Here is a 26,926-nt window from a genome sequence, read left to right on the forward strand (position 1 = left end):
GTTTTTGTCATGAAACGTGAGAGGTGGGAGACTTTTAAAGACTTCTGGGAAAGATTTCTTTGTTCCTACAAATGTGACATAGAAAACATGGTAATTCTAACTCTAGATGTTGTCACATCTGAATGAAATATCTGGGACTCCTACAGCCAACCTGAAGATAAAGCTGGCAAGCACAAAGAGGGCAGAGGCAAAAGTAAAGAAGTGGAACTGAAGCCCAGTACTGAAGGCCTGATATCAACACTGATAAATCTCAAAAGCATTGTCCTTAATGAAAGAAACCACATAAAGGAGCACGTTCTATGATTTTATATATATATTCCTTATGAAGTTCGAAAGCAGGCAAAATTAATCTACAGTGATACAAGTCAGATTATTAATTGCCTAGAGCAGAATCTGGGGGAGGGAAGAAATGACTTGGGAGAAAAAAGGAATTTTTGATGAAAATGTTCTATATGATGACTGGAGTGGTGGTTACAGTTGTCAAAATTCATCCAACTGTATTCTTTTTTTTTTTTTAAAGCAAACTTTTTATTTATTTATTTATTTATTTATTTATTTATTTATTTATGATAGTCACAGAGAGAGAGAGAGAGAGGCAGAGACACAGGCAGAGGGAGAAGCAGGCTCCATGCACCGGGAGCCCGACGTGGGATTCGATCCCGGGTCTCCAGGATTGCGCCCTGGGCCAAAGGCAGGCGCCAAACCGCTGCGCCACCCAGGGATCCCCATCCAACTGTATTCTTAAAAATGAGTGTATTTTACTATATATAAGTTATAGTATAACTTTCAATAAAGTCTACTTAAGAAGGTAAAATTTAACGTTCAATAAAGTTTACTTAAGAAAAATGGATAATTAGTACTAGAGTATGCCAGATGGTTATAAAGTGCTATGGAGAAAAATAAAGCCAAAAAAAGAGAATACAAAAGGCAAGTAAGTCGGGGGAGGAGGGGTCGAAGTAGGAGTACAATTTTAAATAGGATGGTTATGAAAGGCTTCAATGCCTTTTTAATAAAGACCTCAAGAAGATAAAGATGTAAAGGCCTCAAGAAGATAAAGATGTACGGAGACATCTGGAAGAACAGAGCTCCAGAGAGAGAGATCAGCACCTGCAAAGTCCTTGTCTTTTTCAGTGATAACCATCTGAAGGTTTTGGCTAGAGTGATCTGACTTATGTCTTAAAAGGATCACTCTGGGCGCTCAGTTGAGAAATGCTATAAAGTGGTAAGGATGGAAGTAGAGAGTTCAGATAGGAAGCAGTTACAATAATCCAATGCTAGCTAAGGTCAGGGTGGTGCTAAGTAGAAATGTTCAAATTCTGGACCAAACTTAATGTTAGTCTTCACTAATGGACTGAATGTAATATTGAAAGAGAGGAGTCAAGGATTTCTACAAGATATAGAAGGACAGAAAAGCCATTTACTCATATGAAGAAGACTATAGGGAGGAACTGGCAGTGGGAATTTTATTTTGGTCAAGTTAATTTTGAGATGCCTATCAGACCAACAAATGAAGATATAAAGTAGTCGCAGGTGGATATACATGTTTAGAGTTCAGGGAAGGGGTCTAAGCTAAAGATAAAAATCTGGGAGTTGCCAGTATATAAAAAGGCACTTAAAGAGATAAGCCTGGATGAAATCACTAAGAGACTGAGTATAGACAAGAGAAGGGAAATTTTCCAAAGGCTGAGCCCAAGTCAATCTAAAATTTGGAAATGGGAAAGAAAAAGGAACAGTAAAGGAGAATGAGAAGGAATGGCCAGTAAAATAAAAGGAAAACCAAGAAGGGTTTTTTTGGTATCCTAGAAGCCAAAGGAAGAAAATGCTTCAACAAGGGAAGCAAGACCAGCTGAAATAAACACTACTGATAGGTCAAATTAGATGAAGATTGAGAATTCACTGGAATTATCAGAGAACCATGGTCCCTTCAGGAATCCAGGCCCATATAATACATCCCTTTTTCTAGAAGAGTAACTCATGTACTGCTAGGTTCAATTTGTACTAATTAGAAATCACTGTGTATTTTTAAATCAAACTATTACTCCTAAAATGGAAGTAGTATGTTAATCTATTTTAAACATGATGTTTATTTATTTTTGGTCACTATTTGGTATTCTAAGTATTCTGGTAAATAATCACCTCTGATGTTTACCACTTTTACTCTAGCCTCATTAAACCCCAAACATATCCACATATAACCATCAAGATTTGCCTCAACTTTTTCCAAGATATGATCTTTATTTTACTAGGTTAAAATGTAACACCAAATGAAATGTAACCACTGAATAAAAAAAATTACTATCCAATGAGTACTGAAGGACATAAACAGAAGATTTCTGGTACAAAAGCAGAAAGTCAGAGAAATATAAATATTTTGGCACAAATGCGTATGAGTCAATGAGACACACATACAGGATGCATATTGTGATTCAAATCTTTTTACCCTGAGCCAAACAATGTAAAAGACTCGGTTTAGGGCAGTCATGCTCTTATCTATTTAAAGATACATTTTTAATACTGGGTTCTTGCTGCTATGCAAATTTTCATGTGAGAACATTTCAAGTCCTCTTCAAAACCAAGGAAACAGTATCTTCCAAGTAATCTGGTCCATTTCAAGGTAGCTGACCTTCCTCAAAACAAGAGATGGTAACGAGAGTTCCTGGCCAGGACAATAAGAGAACATTCCCTCACATATGTCTATTCGAACTCAAATGCTAAAAATAAATTGAGCATACATTCTTCACAAAACCACAGGCACTAATGGTGCATGCAACAAACTGCAATCCTAATCATTCCTTCTGGGCAAAGGGTATTTGTAGCGCATAGCAATTCTTGATACAATAAACAGGAAAGAATACTAAGAAGTCACTACCAAGTGTGTGTTCACATACATGGACTGACTTTTCCCCTTTAGGTCAATATTTTTTCTTAGCTCCTTTTGGATGTTTCGTTAAGCAGATTATGTTCCTTGACATGACCATTTCAGTCCTCTCTCAAACAGATTAGATAGCAAATTGTTCCTAAATTTGCCATTATGAGATAAGTGGCAGCTAAAATCAGAAAATTCTCAGTACAGCTTAACACTGAATGTTTTTCATTTCAGAGAAACTCAGCTGAAGTCAGTTGCAGCAAATAATTCCCAAATGACAAAGTAACGTAGTTCAAGGTTACTGTTACCTTAACTTTTATTTACATAAGGAACAAGGTAATGATACTTTTCATCCTTCCCTCAGTTTACTAAATCAATCCTTATCACCAATTGGAATACACTGTAGTATCCTCTTGTGTTGCTGAGTAATTGCTACTTTCGTGCAACAAAAGCAGGTTTTGTTTAATCCTTTGCCAGTTTAAAAAAAAAAAAAAAGTCAGGCCTTTTGATGTCAGGAAATACAAAAGCCAAATCCTCCAAGTAACCAAATGAATCAATTACATTTACATTTTTAAATCAAGTTCGAGCCTAAAATATGTAACCCTACAAGGACACATTAAATAAAAATTTTATTTTTGCATGTTTCTACATCCCAAGCTAAGAATAATGGACTTCTTTTCCTTTTTTACAATAAACTTCTAATTAGCACAATTTTTGAATCTAACTTCCTGTGTTTCAGTGAGTCTGGATTCTGGAGGACATGGGAGGGGAGGAAGGGAAAGAATTATTAAAAGTACTCTTCTGAAGAAGAAACATAGCTATGTAATTCCTACGCAAATGTTTGTTAACTTCCCCAGGCGCAAAAACAGTGATGTCATCCCACACAGCCTTACAGCAGAGTTATAATGAACATTTGAGTTTTTAAATCACTGACTACTTAAGGAAATTAAGAATATTACTCAAAAATCTCCTCTCCCTAGAGTATCGCATCTGTGAAAGATGAGAGTGTGCCCATCTGGGGTCATATACATACTCAGTATCAACAAGACTGAAGTCATTTTTCCCTGCACAACAGGAAAAGTTGGGTTTTTTCCCCCCTTAGAACTCTGAGCAATGAAAGCCAGGATTTTAAATGGCTCTGTATAAAAACACAAAAAGGGTGGGTCACAGTCTGTTAATAAAAGCAGCTCAACATCAAGAACCCCTCTTCCTTTAAAATGAAATCTAAAAAACAATTTTCAAAGGTAAGAACAACTCCTTAGCTATCTTTGCTTCATTTTTTTCTAAAATACAGATTACCTTTAAAGAAAGCATACAAGGAGTAAAGAAAGCATACAAGGAGCCAATAAATTTATATCCGTAGTGTGCTCTCACAACAAAAATAATGTGCACATTTTTTCTCCTATAGTAATCACTAAATAACCAAACTTGATTCCAGTAAGAATATAACTATTTTTACCATAACATCAATAATATTTATTGCACCAAGATTTGTGATTTATTTCCTAATCTAGTACAACTATTTTGCTGGCTTTAAAATTACCTCAAATTGACTGGAATACCAACTCTACAGTTACATGAAATTGTAAAATGGTTGCAAAACTGGAGGCACCATGACCATGTCCTTCTATTAATATTTAACATAACAAAACAGAGAAAGAGCAAATTACTTCAACTTGGCTTTACTCAATGTCATGATTCAAATTACAGGTCAACATCCAAACTAACAAAATCACAACAAACCCAACATAGTATTTTAAATAAAGGGTAGTTCAATCAAGCTGTCATGAAGAATTCATTAAATCCTAATTAGTTAAAAAGTTGCTCAAATTTTAAGATTTTTGTTGTTGATGTTAATTTGTTACCTATCAGGAATATATCTACTGTTTTACTTTCTACCTGTGGCACAGTTATCTTAAGTTCCACACTTCTGGATCTTTCAACCATTAGAGATCAACCATCAAATTACTTCAACAAGTAGAAATAGCAACACCGCTCCCAAACAGCAATTTCTGCATTGCTAGACACTTATCTAGTTGGTAGATTTATACCATTGTTCATTCTTAGTTCCTTAAATGTAAAAAATACCCACAGAATGGTGGCATACCTCTAAATTGGTTTAAATATGGTACAAAGTTATTTTAGTTAGGTTCAAGTTTTAAAAAGGCACTAATCATTCTTCTCAAAGGCTAATCTACTCAAGTTCATCCCATATTAAAAAAAATTAAAAGCTTCATTTGTCTATTTGGAAAAGAAGAAATTTATGCAATGCTCAAGTAAAAGGACATTAAAATTATAGAATAAACTTGACATCACACCTACTGCTAATAAAAATAAGTCTGACATTTATTCTAATGATGGTCCTTCCAAATACCAGCATGGTTAAATGTCCTTTACATGTACTTTCAAATATCATTCTTATTTTTTAAAAATACTCTTTTATTTTCTAGTGTGCACAGTAAAAGGGAAGAAAATCCCTATAAACCATTATAAACTGTTCTTATTCATGAAGATACAAGAAACATCCATGTAATATTTGAGAATTATGTCTATTCCCTTCTTGCATGCTAGAAAGATGCAAAGACAAACACTTGCAACTATTCAGACAGATCATTCCACAGTTGTAACTTTCATCATAGTTCTCAAAGCAGTATGGTGAGGTCAGCTCACAAACAGCTTAAGTAGCCAAACTAGAAATTGGTGGTAGTAGTATCAGGCTACATAACAGCCTCTCCAAAGAATATGAAGTAAGAGAACTAAAATGTACTGGCAACACGCCAAGAGACTGGATGGAATATAGCTTTGAGCAATGAATATGGAGAACTTACATTCTACAGCAATTCATCATCTCCTACCCTGTAGCTTGATTTTTCTTGCTTAAAACCAAAATTAGCTGTATATGAGAGGTATTTAACATTACCAAATTTCTCCATACTTATGATTTGAAAGACATGTGAGCTTGCAAGATTTGATTAAAATACATACCCTATAAAGGAAAATCTGACTTCCATCCTATATGAAAATGAAGAAGGAAAAAAAAAAAAAAAGAAAATGAGGAAGGTAAAAGAGACACTATTATACTGATAGTATTCTGCAAAGAATAGTCTTTATTCTCTAAGGATTATACTGGCCTCGGTATAATTCTAAAGGCTTCGGTTCTTCTATATTGTCAGTTGTGAATGAACATCTCTGCAACTGGTTGGCATTTAGAATTGTTCTACTTTCTTGGTAAATTTAAAGAATTAATCCTGTCCAAACGACAGTAACAACTCCTCTGACCTTAGTCAAAATAATATTACTTATACAATTTCACCTTGGTTGAATCATATTTTATTTTAAAGATTTCATTTGAGAGAGAGAGAGAGAGAGAGAGGGGGGACAAGAGACTACAAGCAGAGGGAGCAGAGTATAAGCAAGGGGAGAGGGAGAAGCAGACTCTCTGCTGAGCAGGGAGCTGGATGAAGGGCTCAATCCCAGGACTCTGGGATCATGACCTGAGCTGAAGGCAGATGCTTAACCAGCTGAGCCACCCAGGCACCCCTGTTTAATCATATTTTAAAAGAGAATAAGAAAGCCTAATTCTTAATTGTCCAACTTTCTAAACTCATTTTCTTTCTAAAGAAACAAAAGAAAATGCAGTTATTTTAGACAAGAGAAAGAATTATACTCAATTCAAATCAAGACACATTTAACACCTATTTTGTGCCAGACATCATATCGAGAACTGAGGCAACAAAATATGTATATGGTCTCACAGAACTGACAACCTAGTTGAGAAAAATTATCCACTTAGAAATCAATCGTCTCTCTCTCTCTCTGTCTCTCTCTCTCCCCCCTCTACTAGCTATAGGAACAAAAGCTCTGCTATCATCCAGCAAAGTATAAATACGTCTGTAAGGGAGGACACAAAAATCTTCAGAGATGAGCTGTGTCTTGAAGGATAAGAATTTCACAAGGAAAACAGGATACTTCAGGCCAAGGGCAGAATGAGTAAAAGCAAGAAAGCATAAAAACCTGTGTGACAAAGCCCTGTGAAAAAAGGTAGGGGCAACCATTTCTGGTACATGTGCTAATTACTACTCTTCTACCTTCACCCATGACAGACATTACTAATCAACTAAAACATGTTTAAAGCCCACATGGGAGTCAAACTCCTTCTCAACAGATAACTCAAAATCAATGCAAGAAGTCCATGACATGAAATTTACATGCTATCCTGAGCTTGGGAAAAGACAGTGGCAGGACCTGAGGTGAAGGGGGTACACTGAGGACAGATTATGCATGAATACGAATGATAGATTAGTAAATTTAGATTTTATCCTGTGGGCATCAAAGAATTTTATGAAAAATATGGACGTGATCAATTTCAGCAGATGTATAAAGAGTGCATTTGGACAAACAAAACAAAGGCAGAAAGAACAATCAAAATGCTATTGCAATAATCTAGGCAAGATACAATGAAGCCTGAATTTCATCAATGGGAAAAATCTACTGCAGGTACTAAAATAAAAATGGAGTGTCTAGGATTTTATAATTCATGGTTTTAAAACAGCTTGAGAAAAATTAGTATTTTAACTAGAATTCCCAAATAATACTCAAAAAGGAAAAGACAAATTAAGGTAAAGACTAGAATTAAAGAAGTGAATCACAATGATACTCAAGATTACTCAAGACTATAAATTCAGAAATAGTTATTTCAGGTTTAGCATCAAAGGAGAACATCCTCATGACCAGACTAATACTCAGCAAGTCTTTTCTTCCTGAGGGCACTAATACTCTAGCCAAACAACAAACGCTATTCACCTTACATGCCCCTACAATGCAGGGTCATATTCGCACTCCCAGTGGGATGCAGAAAGCACAAGAGTCAAATTGAAAACCAAAGCTTGAAATTATGTAGGCTTCACTTTATCCAAACACTTAAAACTATATATTTCTTTTACATGAGATAAATCTTCCTGAAATACTACTACTGTTTTACTGTTAACTAAATAATATCACAGCCTTTTAACTCTAGACTTCTATGTGTAGAATACAACCTATTTGTAGCACTTAGGGCAGTATGCAAAAAAAGCAACTACCCTAGCACTTCTGCACAACGATTAATAAATTAAATTATTCTGATTAAAACTAAAAATTTCATTATAGCTCAAAAGGCCAAAGACAGTCAAAAGAGTGTTGCTATTTTTGGCAAAAGAGATTATTTAACTGTTGCAAAAGCTAATGTTGTGACATGAAGTCCAGGTGTAACATGTTAACAAACATGCTATAAAAGCTAGCATTACTGTTTTAACACCAAGGATATTCACATTAAAGATAAAATTATCCTGTAGTGAATGCCAACAATGCACCTCATACTACACAGACAGATATTTAAGGGTTTTACTTTGTTATCATCCCAATTATTTCGTGTCCCAGTAAGCAAACTCTAAAAGTGGGATTCTCTTCCTCTAAAAATAAGCTAAAATGAAAATTATGAATTACAGAGATAAAATTTATTTGTAACACATTGTTTATGCTAAGAAAGCAAATCACATGTTTATCATAATATATCTCTTTTCAAAAAGAAATGGAGTAACTAGTCATGAGCACAGTCTACTTCTCATGATGTCATTCCAAAGCCATTACTAATGGTTACACATGTTATGCTTTCTTCAAATCAATCACAAAACAAGTCATCCTAAGACTAAGGTCAAATTCCACTCAACTAAAAGATCCCCAAACTTGTAGTAATGGTCCACTCACTAAATAATATTCAAAGACCAAATTCCAGAAAAACCCTCCTCTTGCACCTCCCCCGCTTAAGAAAAAAATCAGTCTTCTCCTTTTAGCTCATTGTAATGGAATGTGACCTGTAGTTAAAGGCTTTTCCATTCCGTATTTACTGCTTAGAGAACACGAAGCAGATCTATTCTCCCCTTGTGAGAGATGCAGTCTTTCTCAAATTTATCTCTTAAAAGAAAAAAAAGTTCAATGTAGGTGGTTAATAATATAACAGAACAAACAGAAGGTAAACAAGCTTATTTGATTTCTCATGTTTGATAGAATGACTGTATTTAAATGATATACAAATCTTTATTTTTATTTTACAACACTGGTCAAAGACCTGAAAGATCCATATTTTGTACAACTCCTAATAAATCAGATAGGATAAGGGAAGTTAAAACTACATCTACTTAAATCTTACACACAAAATTACATCTTTTCCTGACAAGTCATGTATTTGTCATTGAAGTTATACACTTTAAGTACCTATCTGATTATAGAAAGAAGAACAGGAAAATATTTAAGAAATGTACTTCAAAGTCTAAAATTAAACATATTTATCTGGAGTTTAGTTAGCATTTTTTGAAAGGAGGTATCTGACTAGATGATCCTCAAAGCTACTCAAAGTTTGTATATTTTAACCCAAGGTGGTTTTTTTTGTTAAGATTTTATTTATCTATTCATGAGAGATACACAGAGAGAGGCAGCGACATAGGCAGAGGCAGAGGCAGGCTCCCCTTGGAGAGCCTGATGAGGGAGTCAATCCCAGGACCCTGGGATCATAATTTGAGGCCCTGAGTCCAAGGCAGACATTCAACCACTGAGCCACCCAGGTACCTCTTAACCCAAGTTTTAAAATGAACAAATTCTGGACAAAAACTCTCCCGTTAACAACCCCCTTAAGGATATATTTTACTTACATTCTTCCTACACCTTCATACATGTTAGTCTCATCTACCAAAGTCATAATCTCTGTATCTGTAAGATGTGCGTGCTTTTTCGTTCTGTTTAGCTGTTCAATCTGTATGTCTGCAAGCTTCACCTTCTGTTGAGTGTCAATAACTTTGGCTTGAAGTTCTGTGAAGGCCTAACAAAAACAAGCCCTTGATTTAGTGGGTGAAACATTTTATAGGAGACACTTAAATCAAATCCAAATATATTAAAATAAAGCATGCTAACCAGAGACAAAGCTGTTAAATTTACCAACACAAACATCAGTAAAAGTCAATGATTGTAAACAATCAAGCCACCATACTAAATAATGAACTTATCTTGTCCTCAGAAGATGCAGTCTATTTGAAGCAGAACAAATGCACATTAAATAACCATATGAAGGAGCAGGTGTCCAAGGAGTAATAAAAACAATAAATGCAAGAGTCAGAGGATGAAACCCAGGGATTCAAAACAAGAACCGTAAACACAAGGACTTACTTCATTTGTGTTACATGACTATGTTTCAAAACACTTTCCCATTATTTGTTTGAAATACTAACAAGGGAATATTAATATGAGAACACTGAGGAATTACTAATATCTCATTTAGTCCTCTCAATAATCCTATGAGTTAGGGATGGCAGTTTCATCATCACTCTTTACAAATTAAAGTTACAAATTTATTAAAGAGATATAAGTGGCCTGCACAGAGTTCAACAACTATCAGGTGAAAGACGGGTACTTAAATCCATTTCTTCTGACCCCTAGTTCAGGAATGTTTCTATTCTACTGTCTACAGTAATATTCAAAATACAAATATTTTTGAGATAAAGATTAGAAACAAAGAAAACAAAGCATTGGTAGAACTGCATCATGATCTTCATACACAAATACCAAGCCAAATTTGACCCCTCGTGTACACATCTCAAAGATAAACATAGTTCTTGGATACTCTTAAGTTTGGGAATGACTTTCAGATGCTGTCAAACTTATGCCTTAATAATAACATTTGTGACTGCAATACACGGCAAAGGCTACTAAACTTTTTTCTGATTGATGACTAGTAAGTTTTTAAAAACTAATCAGGGGAGACTGGAGGTGCCTGAAATTTCCTATTAGTCTCCACAAAAAAAAAACAACAAAAAAAAAAACAACACCAAAACCTTATAAAGATACTAGAAGATAAAACCTTTAAACAAGTTTCCTTTTTAGTTAATTTAATTAGCCGTCAAAACTATCCAATTAAGGTCTCCAATCATTTGCAGTCATTGTCCAAGGGTTTCTATTAAGAAACTAATTCAAATACCAGGAGGTAAATCCATTCACAGCTGTATTCTATTGCTTTCACTAAACTCTGATTTACATTTGAACCTTAACAGAAGAAAGGTAAACTTTTAGAATGTGTTAAGATTTCTTACGATGAATTTTGTTTTGCATGTAAAATTCCAGGTAATACCTGATTGTTCTGTACACACTTTGTTAAGGAAGCTGGTATATTGTTTAAACTGAGATGTTAGGGTATTAGGGAACACCACGTTAAAGACTAAATTTACAAGTTTCAAAAGAAGAAATACAAAAAGCACATTACATACAATCCACAGAGCAATAACAAATAGCTTCATTTATTAGGAGCAACAACTATTTCAGCTGTCCTAGTTCATATGCAAAGGTTGACCAGAAGTAGTGTTAAGACGTAAAATTTGCTCTTCTGGAGAACCTAAATTAATAATCAAAAGATGTGGCGTAGAGAATAGTGGATTCTAGTCCCAACTTTTGACTAAATCTTTTCTGGAATTCAGTTTCCTTTTCCAGAAAAAGTACAGGATTAAAGGAGATAAGGTCCAGGATCCTTTCCGTGACAAGCCTTAGATGGCAAAAAACATTTTGAGTAAAACACATTTATAAGCAACTGTTTGAAGAGACAAATCCAAATCCTTCTGATAACAATTTTATTTGGAAAATTTTACGGACTCTTCTTTTTTTTGACAAGTCCTTCAAGAAAAGGGGAATAGAGGGAGGGCTGGGAGTTAAAGCCCTGAGTTAAAGCATTGCTATGAAACTAACTCTGAACGGTACGTAAATATTGCGACCTTTTAAAGTATGGGATCGAGTAAGTGGCCTAAAAACACTGGGTGGACTTGAAGTCTTCCAAAGCAAATGAAGTTTTAGAATTACAAATGCCTCAGCTCGAGCAAGCTCCCCGAAGGAGCTCCAATTTGAAATGCTATGGAACTTCAGGCCTTGCTATGGAACTGAAGGATCCACACAACGAAAAGGCTCTGGCGCTCAGAACCAGAAGACCCGCCAGCCACCGGCCCGCCAGCCTTATCCAGACTAGCCCAACCGGCTCTTACCCAGAGAGAGCTGCTCGCCTCCCGCCAGCCTACGACCTAGACCCGCCTTAGGACTCTGGGAAATCACTCCCCAGTTCCCTGGGGCCTCTTCCCTTCCTCAGGATTCGAGCTTCATTTGATATTCTTATCCACAGTCCCCTTAGCTTCCCAAACAGAAGACTCGGGCAGGTCAGGACCCTCTTTTACCTTCTTCAACTCCAGATCCACGGGAGCCGCCATCTTGGTTCACTCGGTGCGCCTGCGCAGCCGGAGTCAGAAAGAGGGTGGGGGAGGGGCGCGCCTCCTTCTGCGCCTGCGCATGAGTCGGACCAGCAGGGCTTCTAGAAATACTAGGGACGCAGGTTACGTCTTCCTCCACGTGACTTATCAGGCTTGGCACACAGATTTTGAGTGTGGTTTTAAGCACTTTGACAAATAGCTTAGTTTGTGCTCGTTGAATAGAGTTGTATGTAGATAAGGCCAAAACATCTTCAGGCATTCATTACTTCAACGAGTCCCTGTGCTCTCGGGGAAATCCGAGAATCAGCCTACACCTCAAGAATGCCAGTATGGAGAAATCCAGAAGTTTTAGTACGCGTTCTTCCAAAGAATGTATTTCTACTGAAATCTGGTGGAAGACTTTCTAGGCACAGTGGTTCTGGAGAGGCCAAATAAATTTGTTAAAAGAATACAGATTCTCTGGGGGGGTACCTGGGTGATACAGTCAGGTGAGGGTCCAACTGGGTTTCTGCTTGGGTGGTGATCTCAGGGTTCTGAAATTGAGCCCTGAGTTGGACTCCACGCTCAGCAAGAAGTCTGCTTCAGATTCTTCCTCTGCCCCTACCCCCTGTGAGAGTGCTTTCTCTCTCAAATAAATAAATCTTACTAAAAAAAAAAGAATATAGATTCTCTGGTCCTCATCCCAAACTTAATGACTTAAAATCTTTGAGATGGAGGCTTGGAATTTTGTGTTTACACAAACACAAAATGACCTGATGACCTGATGTAAGTCTACCTGCAGACTACATTTTGAGGATCTGCTGTAAAAGACCTGGCAGCTGAACCAGAAGAATGACTAGTAGTTAGACTTTTAGAAACTAGAGATGGAGGTGTTGCCTACATTAAAAATTTGAGAGGGAAGGGAAAGGGCAGGAAATTTGGAGCCAGCCAGATCTGAATTCAAAGCTTGCTCTACCTGGAGCCTAGGTCTGTCTGGTTCCACTTCAATAGCTGTGTGACAATAGAGTTTGCATCTTCATTTATTTTTTTAAAAGATTTTATTTATTCATGACAGACAGAGAGAGGGGCAGAGACACAGGCAGAGGTAGGGAGAAGCAGGCTCCATGCAGGGAGCCCAATGTGGGACTCGATCCCACATCTCCAGGATCAGGCCCTAGGCAGAAGGCAGTGCTAAACCGCTGAGCCCCCTGGGCTGCCCCTGCATCTTCATTTAATTGGAGAGTAACAATATTGACCTCACAGTGTCATTGTAGGGAATAAGTAAGACCAAGAAAAGCTCCAAGCATAGCACTGTGCTCACAGTAGGTACTCAATAGTTAAGTTAATGTAGTTAGCATTATTATTCTTTTTTTGTAGTTAGCATTATTATGTTTGTCTTTCAAGTTCTAGGAAGCAGGCCACCTCTTCCAATATCTTTTTGCTTTTTTGTATCACTCATCACGCAGACCAAAAATAATCTTTCCTCTGAACTCTCTCCAAGGCTACATCCATTACTTTCTCAGGTACATGATACTTCCTACCTGGAAAAAAAAAATTCAGGGGCACCTGGGTGGTTCAGTTGAGCATCTGACTCTTGGTATAGGCTCAGGTCATGATCTTGCCTTTGTGGGATTGAGCCCTGAGTAGGGCTCTTATCTCAGCACAGAGTCTACTCCAGATTCTCTCTCCCTCTCCCTCTTTGCCCCTCCCTCCAGCTAATACTTGCTCTCTCTTCCTAAAATAAATAAAATATTGAAAAAAAGTTCTTAGCAAACTGTAAGCTCCTTGAAATAAAGAACTATGAAATAATGGTTCTCCCACTTATACCCAGGACGCCTATCACAGTACCTCACAGGGAAGAAATACAAAATAAACAGTAAGAATGAATTCTTCAGAAGAAAATTTGTCATTTCGCTCTAATTTGGTAAAGAAAGAAAGGCCTGGGGCAGCCCAGGTGGCTCAGCGGTTTGGCGCCTGCCTTTGGCCCAGGGTGTGATCCTGGAGACCCAGGATCGAGTCCCACGTCGGGCTCCCTGCGTGGAGCCTGCTTCTCCCTCTGCCTGTGTCTGTGCCTCTCTCTCACTCTGTGTCTCTCTCATGAATAAATAAAGAAAATCTTTTAAAAAAAGAAAAGAAAAGCCTAATTCTACACTGAGACCTTCTTAGAACTTCATTATAGATAATAAATAAAATAATTACTGAATATTAAAATTCAAAGAAAGTCTCAGACACTTTCCTGTACATTACCTCATGAGATTTTAAAACACTCCTCATAGAGACATATGTAAAGTAAAAGTTAGAAGCATAGGCTAAGGTATCAGACAACTTGGGTTCAAGTACTTCCTGCACGACTTAAGAGCAGTGTGACCTTAGGAAAGAATCTTCTCTCAATTTTTCTGATCATTGTTCCTTTTGCATACCACTCTTTCCTTCTGAGTTCAATTTTCTTATTGATGAAGTAAATCCTTTAGTAGATTCTTTCAGGAAGAGGCTTAGAGAATAAACTCTTGGCCTTTATGTTATGGGTTTGACTGTGTCCCCCTAAAAAAGATGAGTTGAAGTAAATCCAAACGTCATCTGTTTGGAAATCAAATCTTTATATTGGTAATAAACCTTAAAGTAAGGTTGTTGAGCTGGCCCTAAACCATTATGTCTTAGTCCTTCAGACTGCTATAATAAAATATCACAGACTGGGTGGCTTATAAACAGCTAACGTTTATTTCTTATAGTTCTGGAGAGTGGAAATTCAAGATCAGGGTGCCAGCACAGTTGGATGAGGGTCTTATTCTGGATTACAGACCTCTGACCTCTTTCTCTGTGTTCTCACGAGAAAAGGTGAAGGATCTCAGTGAGGTCTCTTTTATGAGAACATCAATCCTATTCATAAGGGTTTCTTTCTCATGACTTAAGCACCCCCCAATAGCCCCACCTCCTAATGCCATAATCTTTGTGAGTTAGGATTTCAACAAATGAAGTTTGGGGGTGCACAAACATTTATACCATAACACAATGACTGGTGTCCTTATAAAAAGGGGGACTTTAGACACAGACATAGACATGTACAGAAAGAGGACTGTGTAAAGAGGTAGGAAAATGCCATGTGAAGATTATAGTTATGCTTCTGGCTCTCAGAAGCTGGAAAAGGCAAGAAATCCTCTATAGCTTATAGAGGGATAATGACAGTGTCAAAATCTTGATTTCAGTCATCTAACCTCTAGAACTATGAGAAAATAATTTCTGTTGTTCTAAGCTACCCAGTTTGTAGTATTTAGTTATGGTAGCCATTTGAAAGTAAAATACTTTGTATATGTAAAATTGTCTTAATTTCACCCTTCATTTTGAATGACAGATTAAATGTGTACAGAATTACAGATTCACAATTATTAGGCATTTTTCCATAGTCTTCTGGCTTTTACATACTAATAAAAAGTCCTGTCAGGCTGCTTTTCATGATTTTTTTAGAAATTTGTCTTTTCTTTGGTGTCTTTTTAGACATTCACTTTGTTCTAAGTTCTGCCCTTCTACCCATGGGTGTGTGTGTGTGTGTGTGTGTGTGTGTGTGTGTGTGTTTTATTTTTCCTGTTTGGGACATTGTATACTTCTTTAATCTGAGGATTTATGTTAATCCTGAAAAAATGTTCAACCAGTAATTCATGGAATATTGGCTTTCCAGCATTGTCTGTCATTATTCCTAACTAGAACTCCCATTAGAAATATGTTGAATCATCCATATCTCCTAGCCTCCATTTTATACTATCTATCTCCTCATGCTGAATCTTGGGTGATTTATTCAATTTTCTCCACTAAATTACTAACTCTCTCTTCAGCTATGTCCAGTTTACTATTTAAGCCCTTCCTTGGGGTTTTATTTGAATAACTATAATCTTTAATTCTTAAAATTCTATTTGACCCTTTCATGACAAAAACACTTAACCAACTAGGAATAGAATGAAACGACTTTAACATAATGAAAACCACATATAAAAACCCATAGTGGGATCCCTGGGTGGCGCAGCGGTTTGGCGCCTGCCTTTGGCCCAGGGCACGATCCTGGAGACCCCGGATCGAGTCCCACGTCGGGCTCCCGGTGCATGGAGCCTGCTTCTCCCTCTGCCTGTGTCTCTGCCTCTCTCTCTCTCTCTGTGACTATCATAAATAAATTAAAAAAAAAAACCATAGTGAACATCATATTCAATGGTAAAATACTAAAAGCTTTTCCACTAAAATCAGGAACAAGGCAAGGATGCCCACTTTCACCACTTCTAGTAGTGGATGTCCTAGCCAATTCAGGCAAGCAAGAAAAGAAATAGAAGGCATCCAAATTGGAAAAGAATTAGTAAAATTATCTCTGTTCACAGATGAAACAACCTCATAATTTGAAAATCCTGAGGTTTACACAAAAAAATTGTTAGAACTCATAAATGTATTCAGCAAAGTATAAGGATACAAAGTCAGCACGCAAAAATCATTTGCATTTTTACACACTAGCAATAAATAATCTAAAAAGGAAATTAAGAAAACAATTGCATTCACGATGGCATCAGAAAAAAATTACTCACAAATAACATAACAAAGGAAATGAAAGATTTGTACGATGAAAACGACAAGATGTTGCAGATGGAAATTTAAAAAGGCACAAATAAATAGAAAGACATTCTGTGTTCATGGATTAGAGAATTTAATATTGTTAAAATATCAATCCTACCTAAAGTGATGTATAGATTTAATGCCATCCCTATCATAGTCCCAACAACTTTTTTGCAAAAATAGATAAACCCTCCTGAAAAGCATATGAAATCTCAAGGAACCCTGAATAACCAAAGCAACCTTGAAAAAGAAGAGCAGAGCTGAGAATTCACACTTTCTGTATTCAAACTTCATTACAAAACTACAGTAATCAAAACAGTATGATATGGCATAAAGACAGACATGACTACAAACAGAATACAAAGGAGAGCTCAGTAGGGTGTCTGGGTGTGCAGTCAATTAAGCATCTAACTCTCGGTTTCAGCTCAGGTCATAATCTCAGGGTTGTAATCTCAGGGATGTGGGATTGATCCTCTTGTTTAGCCCCAAATCGGGCTCCACACTCAGCTAGGACTCTGCTTAGAATTCCCTCACCCCCCTCCCGCAGATCCTCCCCCTGTACTCTTTTTCGCACTCTCTTTCTCTCTTTAAATCAATTAATCAAGCTTAAAAAAAAAAAAAAAAAGAGAGAGGGTAGCCCCGGTGGCTCAGCGGTTTAGCACCGCCTTCAGCCCATGATCCTGGGCATGATCCTGGAGACCCAGAATCAAATCCCATGTCAAGCTCCCTGCATGGAGCCTGCTTCTCCCTCTGCCTCTGTCTGTGCCTCTCTCTCTGTATCTCTCATGAATAAATAAATAAAAATCTTAAAAAGAGAGAGAGAAAGCCCAGAAATAAATCCTCAATATATAGTCTGATTTTTTTCCCACAAATGTGCCAAGACCATTAAATGGGGGAAAGATCAGTCTTTTCAACAAATTATACTGGGAAAAATATATAATGATACAAGCCTACCTAAAGAAATAAGAAAAACTCAAACAATGTAACCTTACACCTAAAGGAACTCAAAAAAGAACAAAGAAAGCCCAGGATGGAAGGAAATAACAGAAGGAAGGAAATATTAGGGTGAGAGCAGAAATAAATGACAGACAGGTGCCTGGCTGGCTCAGTTGGAACAGTGTGCAACTCTTGATCTTGGGGTCATGAGTTCAAGCCCTATGGTAGGCATAGGGTTTACTTTAAAATAATAATAATATAAAATTAAAAAAATAAAATAAATAAAATAATAATAATAATGATAGTTTTCTTAAGAAATAAATGACAGAGTGACAGAGACCAAAAGAAAAAATTAATGAAATCAAGAGCTGGTTTTTTAAAAAGACAAACAAACTTGATAAATCCTTAGTCAGACTCATCAAGGGAAAAAAGAGAAAGGACCCAAATAAATAAAATCAGAAACAGAAGAAGAGAAGTAACAACTGACACCATAGAAATATGAAGGATAATAAGAAGTGCTGTGAAAAATTATATGCCAATAAATAGGAAAAATCTATAAGAAATGGATAAATTCCTAAAATCATAGTCTTCCAAAATTGAATCAAAAAGAAATGTAACATCAGAACAGACAAATAATTAGTAATAAAACTGAATCAGTAAGAAAAAACTACCAAAAAATAAAAGTCCAGGACCAGATGGACTCACAAATGAATTCTACCAAACATTTATTTAAAAAAAATATTTTGTTTATTTATTTATGAGACAGAGAGAGAGAGAGAGAGAGAGAGAGGCAGAGACACAGGCAGAGAACGAAGCAGATTCCATGGAGGGAGCCCAATGCGGGACTGGATCCCGGGATCCCAGGATCACGCCATGAACCGAAGGCGGGAGCTAAAGCACTGAGCCACCCAAGCATTCCTCTACCAAACATTTAAAGAAGTTAATACCTATTCTTTTCAAACTATTCCTGAAAATAGAAGAGGAAGGAAAGCCTCCAAATACATTCTTTCTCTTTTTTCCCCTTTCCCTCCTCCTTTTTATGTGTATGCTGTCATATATCTTTTTTCGTACCTTTTAAAATCATAACTCTCTATAGAGGATACTGGAAAAAATTGATATCTACATGTGGAAGGATGAAGTTAAACCCTTACTATGCACAATGTACAAATATTAACTCAAAATAGATCAAAGATCTAAATGTAGGAGGGGAACCTAGAGGCTCAGTCAATTAAACATCTGCCTTCAGCTTAGGTAATAATCCCAGGGTCCTGAAATTGATCCCTGCGTCAGGTTCTCAGCTCAGTGGGAGCCTGCTTCTCCCCACTTCATCCTCCATTTATGCTCTTACTCTCGCTCTCTCAGATAAATAAAATCTCTTTAGAAACAAAATCAGGGACACCTGGGTGGCTCAGTGGTTGAGTGTTTGTCTGCCTTCAGCTCAAGGTATGATCCTGGAGTCCTGGGATCGAGTCCCACATCGGGCTCACTGCATGGAGCCTGCTTCTCCCTCTGCCTATGTTTCTGCCTCTCTCTCTCTGTCTTTCATGGAAAAAAGAAAGGAAAGAGAAGAAAGAAAGAAAGAAAGAAAGAAAGAAAGAAAGAAAGAAAGAAAGAAAGAAAGAAAGAAAGAAAGAAAGAAAGAAAGAAAGAAAAGGAAAGAAAAGAAAAGAAATCCAAAGACATAAATGTAGGAGCTAAACTGTAAAATTGGAGAAATCTTTCTGACATTGGATTTAGTAATGATTTTATGGAAATGACACCAAAAGCACAGACAACAGAAGAAAAGTAGATAAGTTGGATTTCACAAATTAAAAACTTTTAAGCATGAAAGGACACTATTCTTTTAAAGATTTTATTTATTTATTCATGAGAAATACAGAGAGAGAGAGAGGCAGACATAGGGAGAGAGAGAGAAGCAGGCTCCACTCAGGGAGCCCGATGTGGGACTCAATCCCAGGACTCCAGGATCATGCCCTGTGCAGAAGGCAGGCGCTCAACCGCTGAGCCACCCAGGTGTCCCAAAAGGACACTATTAAGAAAGAAAAGACAACCCATGGAATGGGAGAAAATATGTGCAAATTATGTGAATAGTAAGGAATTAGTATCTAAAATATATAAAGGACTACAATTAAACAATGAAAATGTAAACAACTCAATTAAAAATGGGCAAAGAGGCTGGGCAGTCCCAGTGGCTCAGCAGTTTAGCACCGCCTTCAGCCCAGGGTGTGGTCCTGGAGACCCGAGATTGAGTCCCGCGTCTGGTTCCCTCCATGGAGCCTGCTTCTCCCTCTGCCTGTGTCTGTGTGTGTGTGTGTGTGTGTGTGTGTGTGTGTGTGTGTCTATGAATAGATAAATAAAATCTCTTTAAAAAATGGACAAAGAGGGATGCCTGGCTGGCTCAGTGGTTGAGCGTTTGCTTTCAGCTCAGCTCCTGCATGGAGCCTGCTTCTCCCTCTGCTTCTCTCTGTGTGTGTCTCTCATGAATAAATAAAATGTTAAAAATAATAAAATAAAATAATTTTTTTAAATGGGAAAGGATTTGAATAGACATTTCTCCAAGAAAGATGAATACATGGGAGGATCCTCAACATCACTAATCATTAGGGAAATGCAAATCAAAACAATGAGATACCACTTCACAACCATTAGGATGGCTATTAATAAAAACAAAAACAATATATAAAATAACAAGTATTGACTAGATGGGGAGAAATCAAAACCCTGTGTTTTGCTGGTGGGAATGTAAATGGTGCAGCAGCTCTGAAAAACAGTATAGTGCTTCCTCAAAAAAGTAAAAAAAAGAATTACCATATGACCTAGCAATCCTACTTCTAGGTGCATCCCCAAAAGAATCCAAGTGAGTACTAAAGCAGATATGGATACACTTATGTTCATAGCAGCAAACTCACAATAGCCAAAATGTAGAAGCAATCCAAGTGTAATTTATCTGTTATAAATGAATAAACAGTATGTGGCATATATGTACAATGGAATAGTATTCAGCCTTTAAAAGAAATGAAATTCTAACACATGCTACAACATGGATGAATTTAGGGCATAATGCTAAGTGAAATAAGCCAGTCGCAAAAAGTAATGCTATATGATTTCACTTACATGAGGGACCTAGAGCAGTCAAAATCATAAAGACACAAAGTAAGATGGTGGTTGCCAGGAAGTGAGGAGAAGGGGAGGAGTGGAAAGTCATTGCTTAACAGGTACTGTACAGATTTCAGTTTTACAAGATGAAAGGACTTCTGGAGATGGATGTTGGTGATGGTAGCAGAACATTATAAATTTATTTAATAACACTGAACTTTATACTTGAAAATGGTTAAGATGGTGAATTTTATGCTATGTGTATTTGACCACATACAAAATGGAAAAAAATTTACTTGTTCCTTTTTCAAATCTACATGCTCTTTCTTTTTCATACTGGTATGTAATGATACAGTCTTGTCTAATAGAACATAGTAAATATAATTATTTAAAAATTTCTTAACAATGTATTATAAGTTTTTGGCTTGTGAATTCTTTCACTAGGAGTATTGCTGACCTTTTTTTTTTTTTTTTTTTTTGCTGACCTTTTTTTTGACAGTTGATTTTCTCCTGTGATTCATGAGGTGTTTTTTTGTTTTTGTTTTAAGATTTTATTTATTTATTTTAAAGATTTTATTTATTTATTTTTCTTTTTTTTAATTTTTATTTATTTATGATAGTCACAGGAAGAGAGAGAGAGGCAGAGACATAGGCAGAGGGAGAAGCAGGCTCCATGCACCGGGAGCCCGACGTGGGAATCGATCCCGGGTGTTTCAGGATCACGCCCTGGGCTAAAGGCAGGCACTAAACCGCTGCGCCAACCAGGGATCCCTAAGATTTTATTTATTCGGGATGCCTAGTTGGCTCAGCAGTTTGGTGCCTGCCTTTGGCCCAGGGCGTGATCCTGGAGACCCGGGATCGAGTCCCATGTCGGGCTCCCTACATGGAGCCTGCTTCTCTCTCTCTGCCTCTCTCTGCCTGTGTCTCTGCCCCTCTCTCTGTGTCTCTCATGAATAAATTTAAAAAACGTTAAAAATTTTTATTTATTCATGAGAAACAGAAAGAGAGGAAGAGACATAGGCAGAGGGAGAAGCAGGCTCCCCACAAGGGGCCTGATCCAGAGTTGATCCCAGCCCCGGGATCACACGCTGAGCGAAGGCAGATGCCCAACTGCTGAGCCACCCGGCAGTTTTTGGCTAACAGTTTGTCTTCAGTGTCTAGCATGTCCTGAGCAGTAGAAATATGCCTAAGCATGGCCTCACATTCACTTCTATCAAAGCCCTATGAGATTCCAGACCAGTTTTTAATGTTAATTCTTTTTTTTTTTTTAATGTTAATTCTTGACATACACGAGCAAAGCAAATCTGGGGAAAAATAAAACTTTCCCTGGGCATAAAATTGGCAGAATGTGATATATTTATAGGCTGGAAGCCATTATATGTTTCTCCCTTTCATTTGGGTCTTCAAGATAAATTATTTCCTTTCTCTCTCTGTAACTTCTTCTTCTTCTTTTTTAAATCTTATTTATTTATTTCAGAGAGAGAGAGCACAAAGTGGGGGAAGGGACAGAGGGAAAGGAAGAAGCAGGCTCCCCTATGAGCAGGGAGCCTGACTCAGGGCTCGATCTCAGAACCTTAGGAGCTCATGACCTGAGCCGAAGGCAGAGGCTTACTGACTGAGCCACCCAGACACCCCTCTCTCTGGAACTTCTAAAATGTCAGGAAGACGCTATGAAAATCCTGAAGGGTTTACAGTCCTTAGACACTTGCCACAGTGTCTAACCATGATGTGCTAGCTTCTACTGTTTTCACAGAACAAATAGACTTCACACTAAAGGCTTCACTAGTACAGAGATGTGCTCCTTCTAAGGTTGAATTAGTCCACAGTTGTGGAACTTAAAAAGGTGATTGATCATTCCTCCATTCCACCATTCCTATGGTGCATCTCTATTATGCACCATAGTCAATACACTTATTCATTCAACAAATATTTATTGAACATCTGTTAGACACTGATCTAGGCCTTTGGGATATAGCAAAAACAAGAGACAAACTCTCTGATCAGAAAGTTGGTGACAAAGTGCAGGAGGGGGTTGAGCAGACCATGAAAGGTCTTTGCAAGCTACTGTCAGGTTAGAATATTATTCTGATGTGATTGGAAGGCACTAAATGAATTCAAACAGGGTATTGATCTGATCTGAAGAGAGTGATATGATCCCATTTGAAAGAAATTATTGTAGGTGCTAGATGGAGAATGGATTGGAAGAAACAAGAGTGGAAACAAAGAGCCCAATTAGGAGACAGTAAAAGTGGCACAAGAGAGATGGTAGTGGTGTGAGTGAGGGTGATAGCAACCTAAAGGTAGAAGTAGATGAACTCAGGTAGAGGTTACTGAACTTGGTGAAGGAATAGATTAGGGTCAGGGGGGTGGCAGTGAAAGAAAAAGAAAAACCAAAGATTATATATATATGGCATCTTTCTTTCTTTTTTTAAGATTTTATTCATGAGAGAGACAGAGACAGAGAGAGGCAGAGACACAGGCAGAGGGAGAGGCAGGCTCCCTGTGAGGAACCCAATGTGGGACTCAATCGGGGAACTCCGGGATCAGGACCTGAGCCAAAGGCTGACAGTCAACCACTGAGCTACCCAGGCATCCCCAAAGATCATTCCTAATCTCCAAATAAGTATGCTGAGTGGAAGAAGCCAGACAAAAGAAAAGAAACATACTATACAATTCCAAGTATATGGAATTCTAGAAAATGCAAATAAATCTGAAGTGGCAGAAAGAAGATCAGTAGTCAGAGAGAACTGGAAATGAGAGGACCTGGGGAGAAGATAGAAGAAAGGGATTACAAAAAGAAGAAGGAGGAGGAGGAGGAGGAGGAGGGGAAGAAGGAGAAGGAGAAGGGGAAGGAGAAGAAAGGGACTACAAAGGAGTATTAGGTAGCTTTTGTAGTGATGGATATGTTTATTATCTTGATTGTGGGGAGTTTCCTGGCTGGAAACTTACCAAATTGCAAACTTTAACATATTCAGTATATTGCATGCCAGTCATACTTCAAGAAAGCTGTTTGGTTTGGTTTGGTTTTAAAAATCTATTTATTTATTTTAGAGAAAGAGAGAGAGCCCAAGTTGGGGCAGGGCAGAGTGAGAGAGAGCGAGAATTCCAATCAGGCTCCATGCTGATTGTGGAGCCCTATGCCAGGCTTGATCTCATCACCCTGAGATCATGACCTGAGCTGAAATCAAGTCGGGTGCCTAACCAACTGAGCCACCTAGGCATCTAAGAAGGTTGTTTTAAAAGGAAAATACGGTGTCCTAGGTTTTTGACCTGAGCAACTACTTGAATGGTAATGTCTTTCACTGAGAAGTGAAAATTAATTTTTATGATACCGCCTGCATGCCATTTCAAAGCATCTGTATAAGAAAAATAATAATAATCCTCCCTCCTTGTGAAGAGACTATATTAGTTAGAGTATAGGTGTAAATGTTATAACAGAGATCCAAAATGGCTGAAACAGGATAGAAGCTTATTTCTCTCTGTCACAGTTATCCAGACAGATGCAGTGTAGGATAAATATGTGAATTCCACAAGGCCAGAGTTCTCAGGCTCCTTCTATCTTATCCATATGATCCAAGATGACTCATCACCACCATGTCCATGGCCTACCTAGAAGGAAGGGGAAAAGGAAGGAGGAGACTCATTCACTGTCTTTAAAAAAGCAAAGTCCTAGAAATGGTAGATATGGTTCTGTTCATACCACATTGGCCCAAACAGAATCATATGGCCATTCCTGGCTTAGGAAAGCCTGGAAATGTAGCTAATTATTATGGGCAACTATGTGTCTAGTTAAGTTAAACACCAAATATCCTATTATTATGAAAGGAAAACAGAAGATGAATTTAGGGGGTGGAAATGAGCAGTTTCTGACATTAGAGTTTTTCAGCTTACAAAGCCATGTTCTATTCATCAGGTCGTTTGATCTTTGCAACTTTGTAAGATAGATAGACCTTCAAGGGTTCATTCAGTTTGAAAAGAACTTTAACAGTTTCAGAACATTTGCTGGCTGTAAGATCTAAGGAAAATTGCTTAATTTCCCAGAACCTCCATCTCTTTAACTATAAAATGGAGGTAATAGTATTTATGAATTATCATGTGAATTAAATGAGATAATGCATGTAAAATTTCTGGTGTATAGTTGCACCTAATTAACAGTTGCTATTATTATGTGTCAAGTATTGCAAGAAGACAGATAAAGGGCAGTTCATAGTACAACAAGGTTCACAGATAAACAGAAAGTTATAAAAGAATATGAAAATTCTGCTATAGAGAGAGTAACTCCAGGAGCTGGAAAACACAGAGGAAAGTCTCCTAACCCAGGAGTCTTATAGGTTGGAGCCTTGTTTGGTTGCCAAGTATGGGAGGAGGGGGGGATGAGTCAACTAGGTGAAGGGGATTAAGAGGTATAGACTTCCAGTTATAAATAATTTACAGAGTTAAAAAGTATAATATTGAATATAGATATAGACAAACATTTATTATAAAAAGAAGTTCTTGGCAAAGAAGGGAGAAAGGGATTGTGCTAATATTCCTAGAAGAGACAAAGACACCAAGGTGAGAAGCTGGTGTCTTCAGGGAAATATTAGTCGTTTGGTGTGGCTGGACTACAGTAGCTTATTAACTATGAAGTGAAGGCCAGAGAGATGGATGGGGGCCAATGGCTGAGGGCCTTCCAAGTCAAGCTCAAAAGGTTGGGATCTCTCCTCATCCAGTCACTGAGTTCAATGGAGTGTTATATGCAGAGGAGTGACTGGTCGCATTTATGCTCCAGAAGATTGCCATGATTACTTCATGTGGAGTGATTCCCAGCAAGCAGAAGATGAGAAACTAGGTCAGAACTGAAGCAGCCATCCACATCAGGCAAAGGGCACACAATTAAGGCAGTGGAAAAAGAGGAAAGCCCCAGAGTTCATCTGCTCTTCAAAATTTCTGTCCTGTCTTGAGCAAGTTCTCTCTTAACTCCACTGTTTTTGTATCAGCTTCCTAGATAAACATCTTCTTTGATAACATTTCTGTATAAGGGTGACCAACCATCATGTTTTGCTCGAGACTGTACCAGTTTTTGCACTAAAAGTCCTGTTTTCTGGGAAACCCTTCGATCCCGGGCAGGCCAGGATAGTTGGTAGCCCAAGCTTTAGAGGTTTATGGAGAGGCAGTGTGGTTTAATGGTTAATAGCAAATTCTGGAAGAAAATTGTCTGGATTCAATTCCTAAGCCCTCTCCTGTATTAAGTACAGGACCTTGAGCAAGTTAATTCACTTCTCTGGAGCTCAGTTTCCCCACATGAAAAATGGGAGGATGCATGGTAGTGACCATATTATAGGATCATGGTGAAGACTACATAAGTTAATATACAAATATTTAAAATGGTGGCTGGAGCGTTCTATTTGTTATGAGCATTTTGAAATTAGAGCTGTTATAAACCTACCACCTTCTGGTTTATTTCAATTCTGTCCCACATATCCCCTTGCTCTGTCCTTTCTTGGATGCCTCCAGACCTTTCCCTTCAGCCTCTCAGTCATCCAAACTGAGGGTAGTTAGAAAAGGTAATTCTGTGACCCTGGAGACTCTCTGGCCTGTGGATAACCTCTGAGAAGATTAAATTGAATTAAAAAGAATTAAAGGTTTTTAAGACTCTCTCACAAGTGGGCTACTTCCTGATATCAAGAATGGGTAAGTCTCGCCTGTTACCTTTGAAAATGAATTCTGCACAGTGGCCTGCCTAGGAGTAGGATGGGATTGGGCGGGGCATTTGTAAAGCTTGTGTGGTAGTTCTGGGCCTGAGTGATCCTTTCCAAGCGACACATTTGCCAAGAAACTCTGAGGTAGCTCTTCTAGTTAACAAAGTTAGGTTTGGAGCAGGGACCTTTCTAGGAAAGAAAGGGGAACCTTAGCTGTGCCTACCAAATGAAACAGTCATTGGAAACTACAAGGAGAGGAAGTGACTTGTCATAAGCAGGAACTGGTGGTGGCTTTTCCCAGGCACCTTGCCACATCTGATTCAATCTGTTTATGAAAAGTCCAAAGAAAGTGAATGTTTTCAATCAGTCTGGTGATTTAAACCTGTGTAAGAAATGAGGCTGGGTAGCAGAGCATAACAAAATCTGGATGTAAAAAAAAAAAAAAAATCTGGATGTCTATCCCACAGCTCACCAGAGAAAGTGAGAGTGTGGAGCTGGCCACAGGTGAA

General features: G+C 37.8%; 1 protein-coding gene across 11 annotated transcripts in view; it reads right to left on the bottom strand.

Moving 5' to 3' along the window:
* Positions 1 to 26,926, bottom strand: part of PFDN1 (prefoldin subunit 1) — an 82,015-nt gene that overhangs the window by 53,586 nt on the left and 1,503 nt on the right. For 5 of the 11 annotated variants that reach the window (XM_072826111.1, XM_072826110.1, XM_072826107.1 and 2 more), the window contains exons 2-4: positions 12,106 to 12,556; positions 9,553 to 9,719; positions 5,852 to 5,878 (exon numbers count right to left, since the gene is read on the bottom strand). In XM_072826111.1, coding sequence (XP_072682212.1) covers positions 5,852 to 5,878; positions 9,553 to 9,719; positions 12,106 to 12,138 — 227 coding nt within the window. In that variant the 5' untranslated portion in view covers positions 12,139 to 12,556. The remainder of the gene's footprint in view (positions 1 to 5,851; positions 5,879 to 9,552; positions 9,720 to 12,105; positions 12,557 to 26,926) is intronic. The other 6 variants (XR_012031111.1, XM_072826115.1, XM_072826114.1 and 3 more) reach the window with 2 other exon arrangements.

The sequence above is a fragment of the Canis lupus genome, chromosome 5 (assembly GCF_048164855.1).
Source record: "Canis lupus baileyi chromosome 5, mCanLup2.hap1, whole genome shotgun sequence".
NCBI lineage: Eukaryota > Metazoa > Chordata > Mammalia > Carnivora > Canidae > Canis > Canis lupus.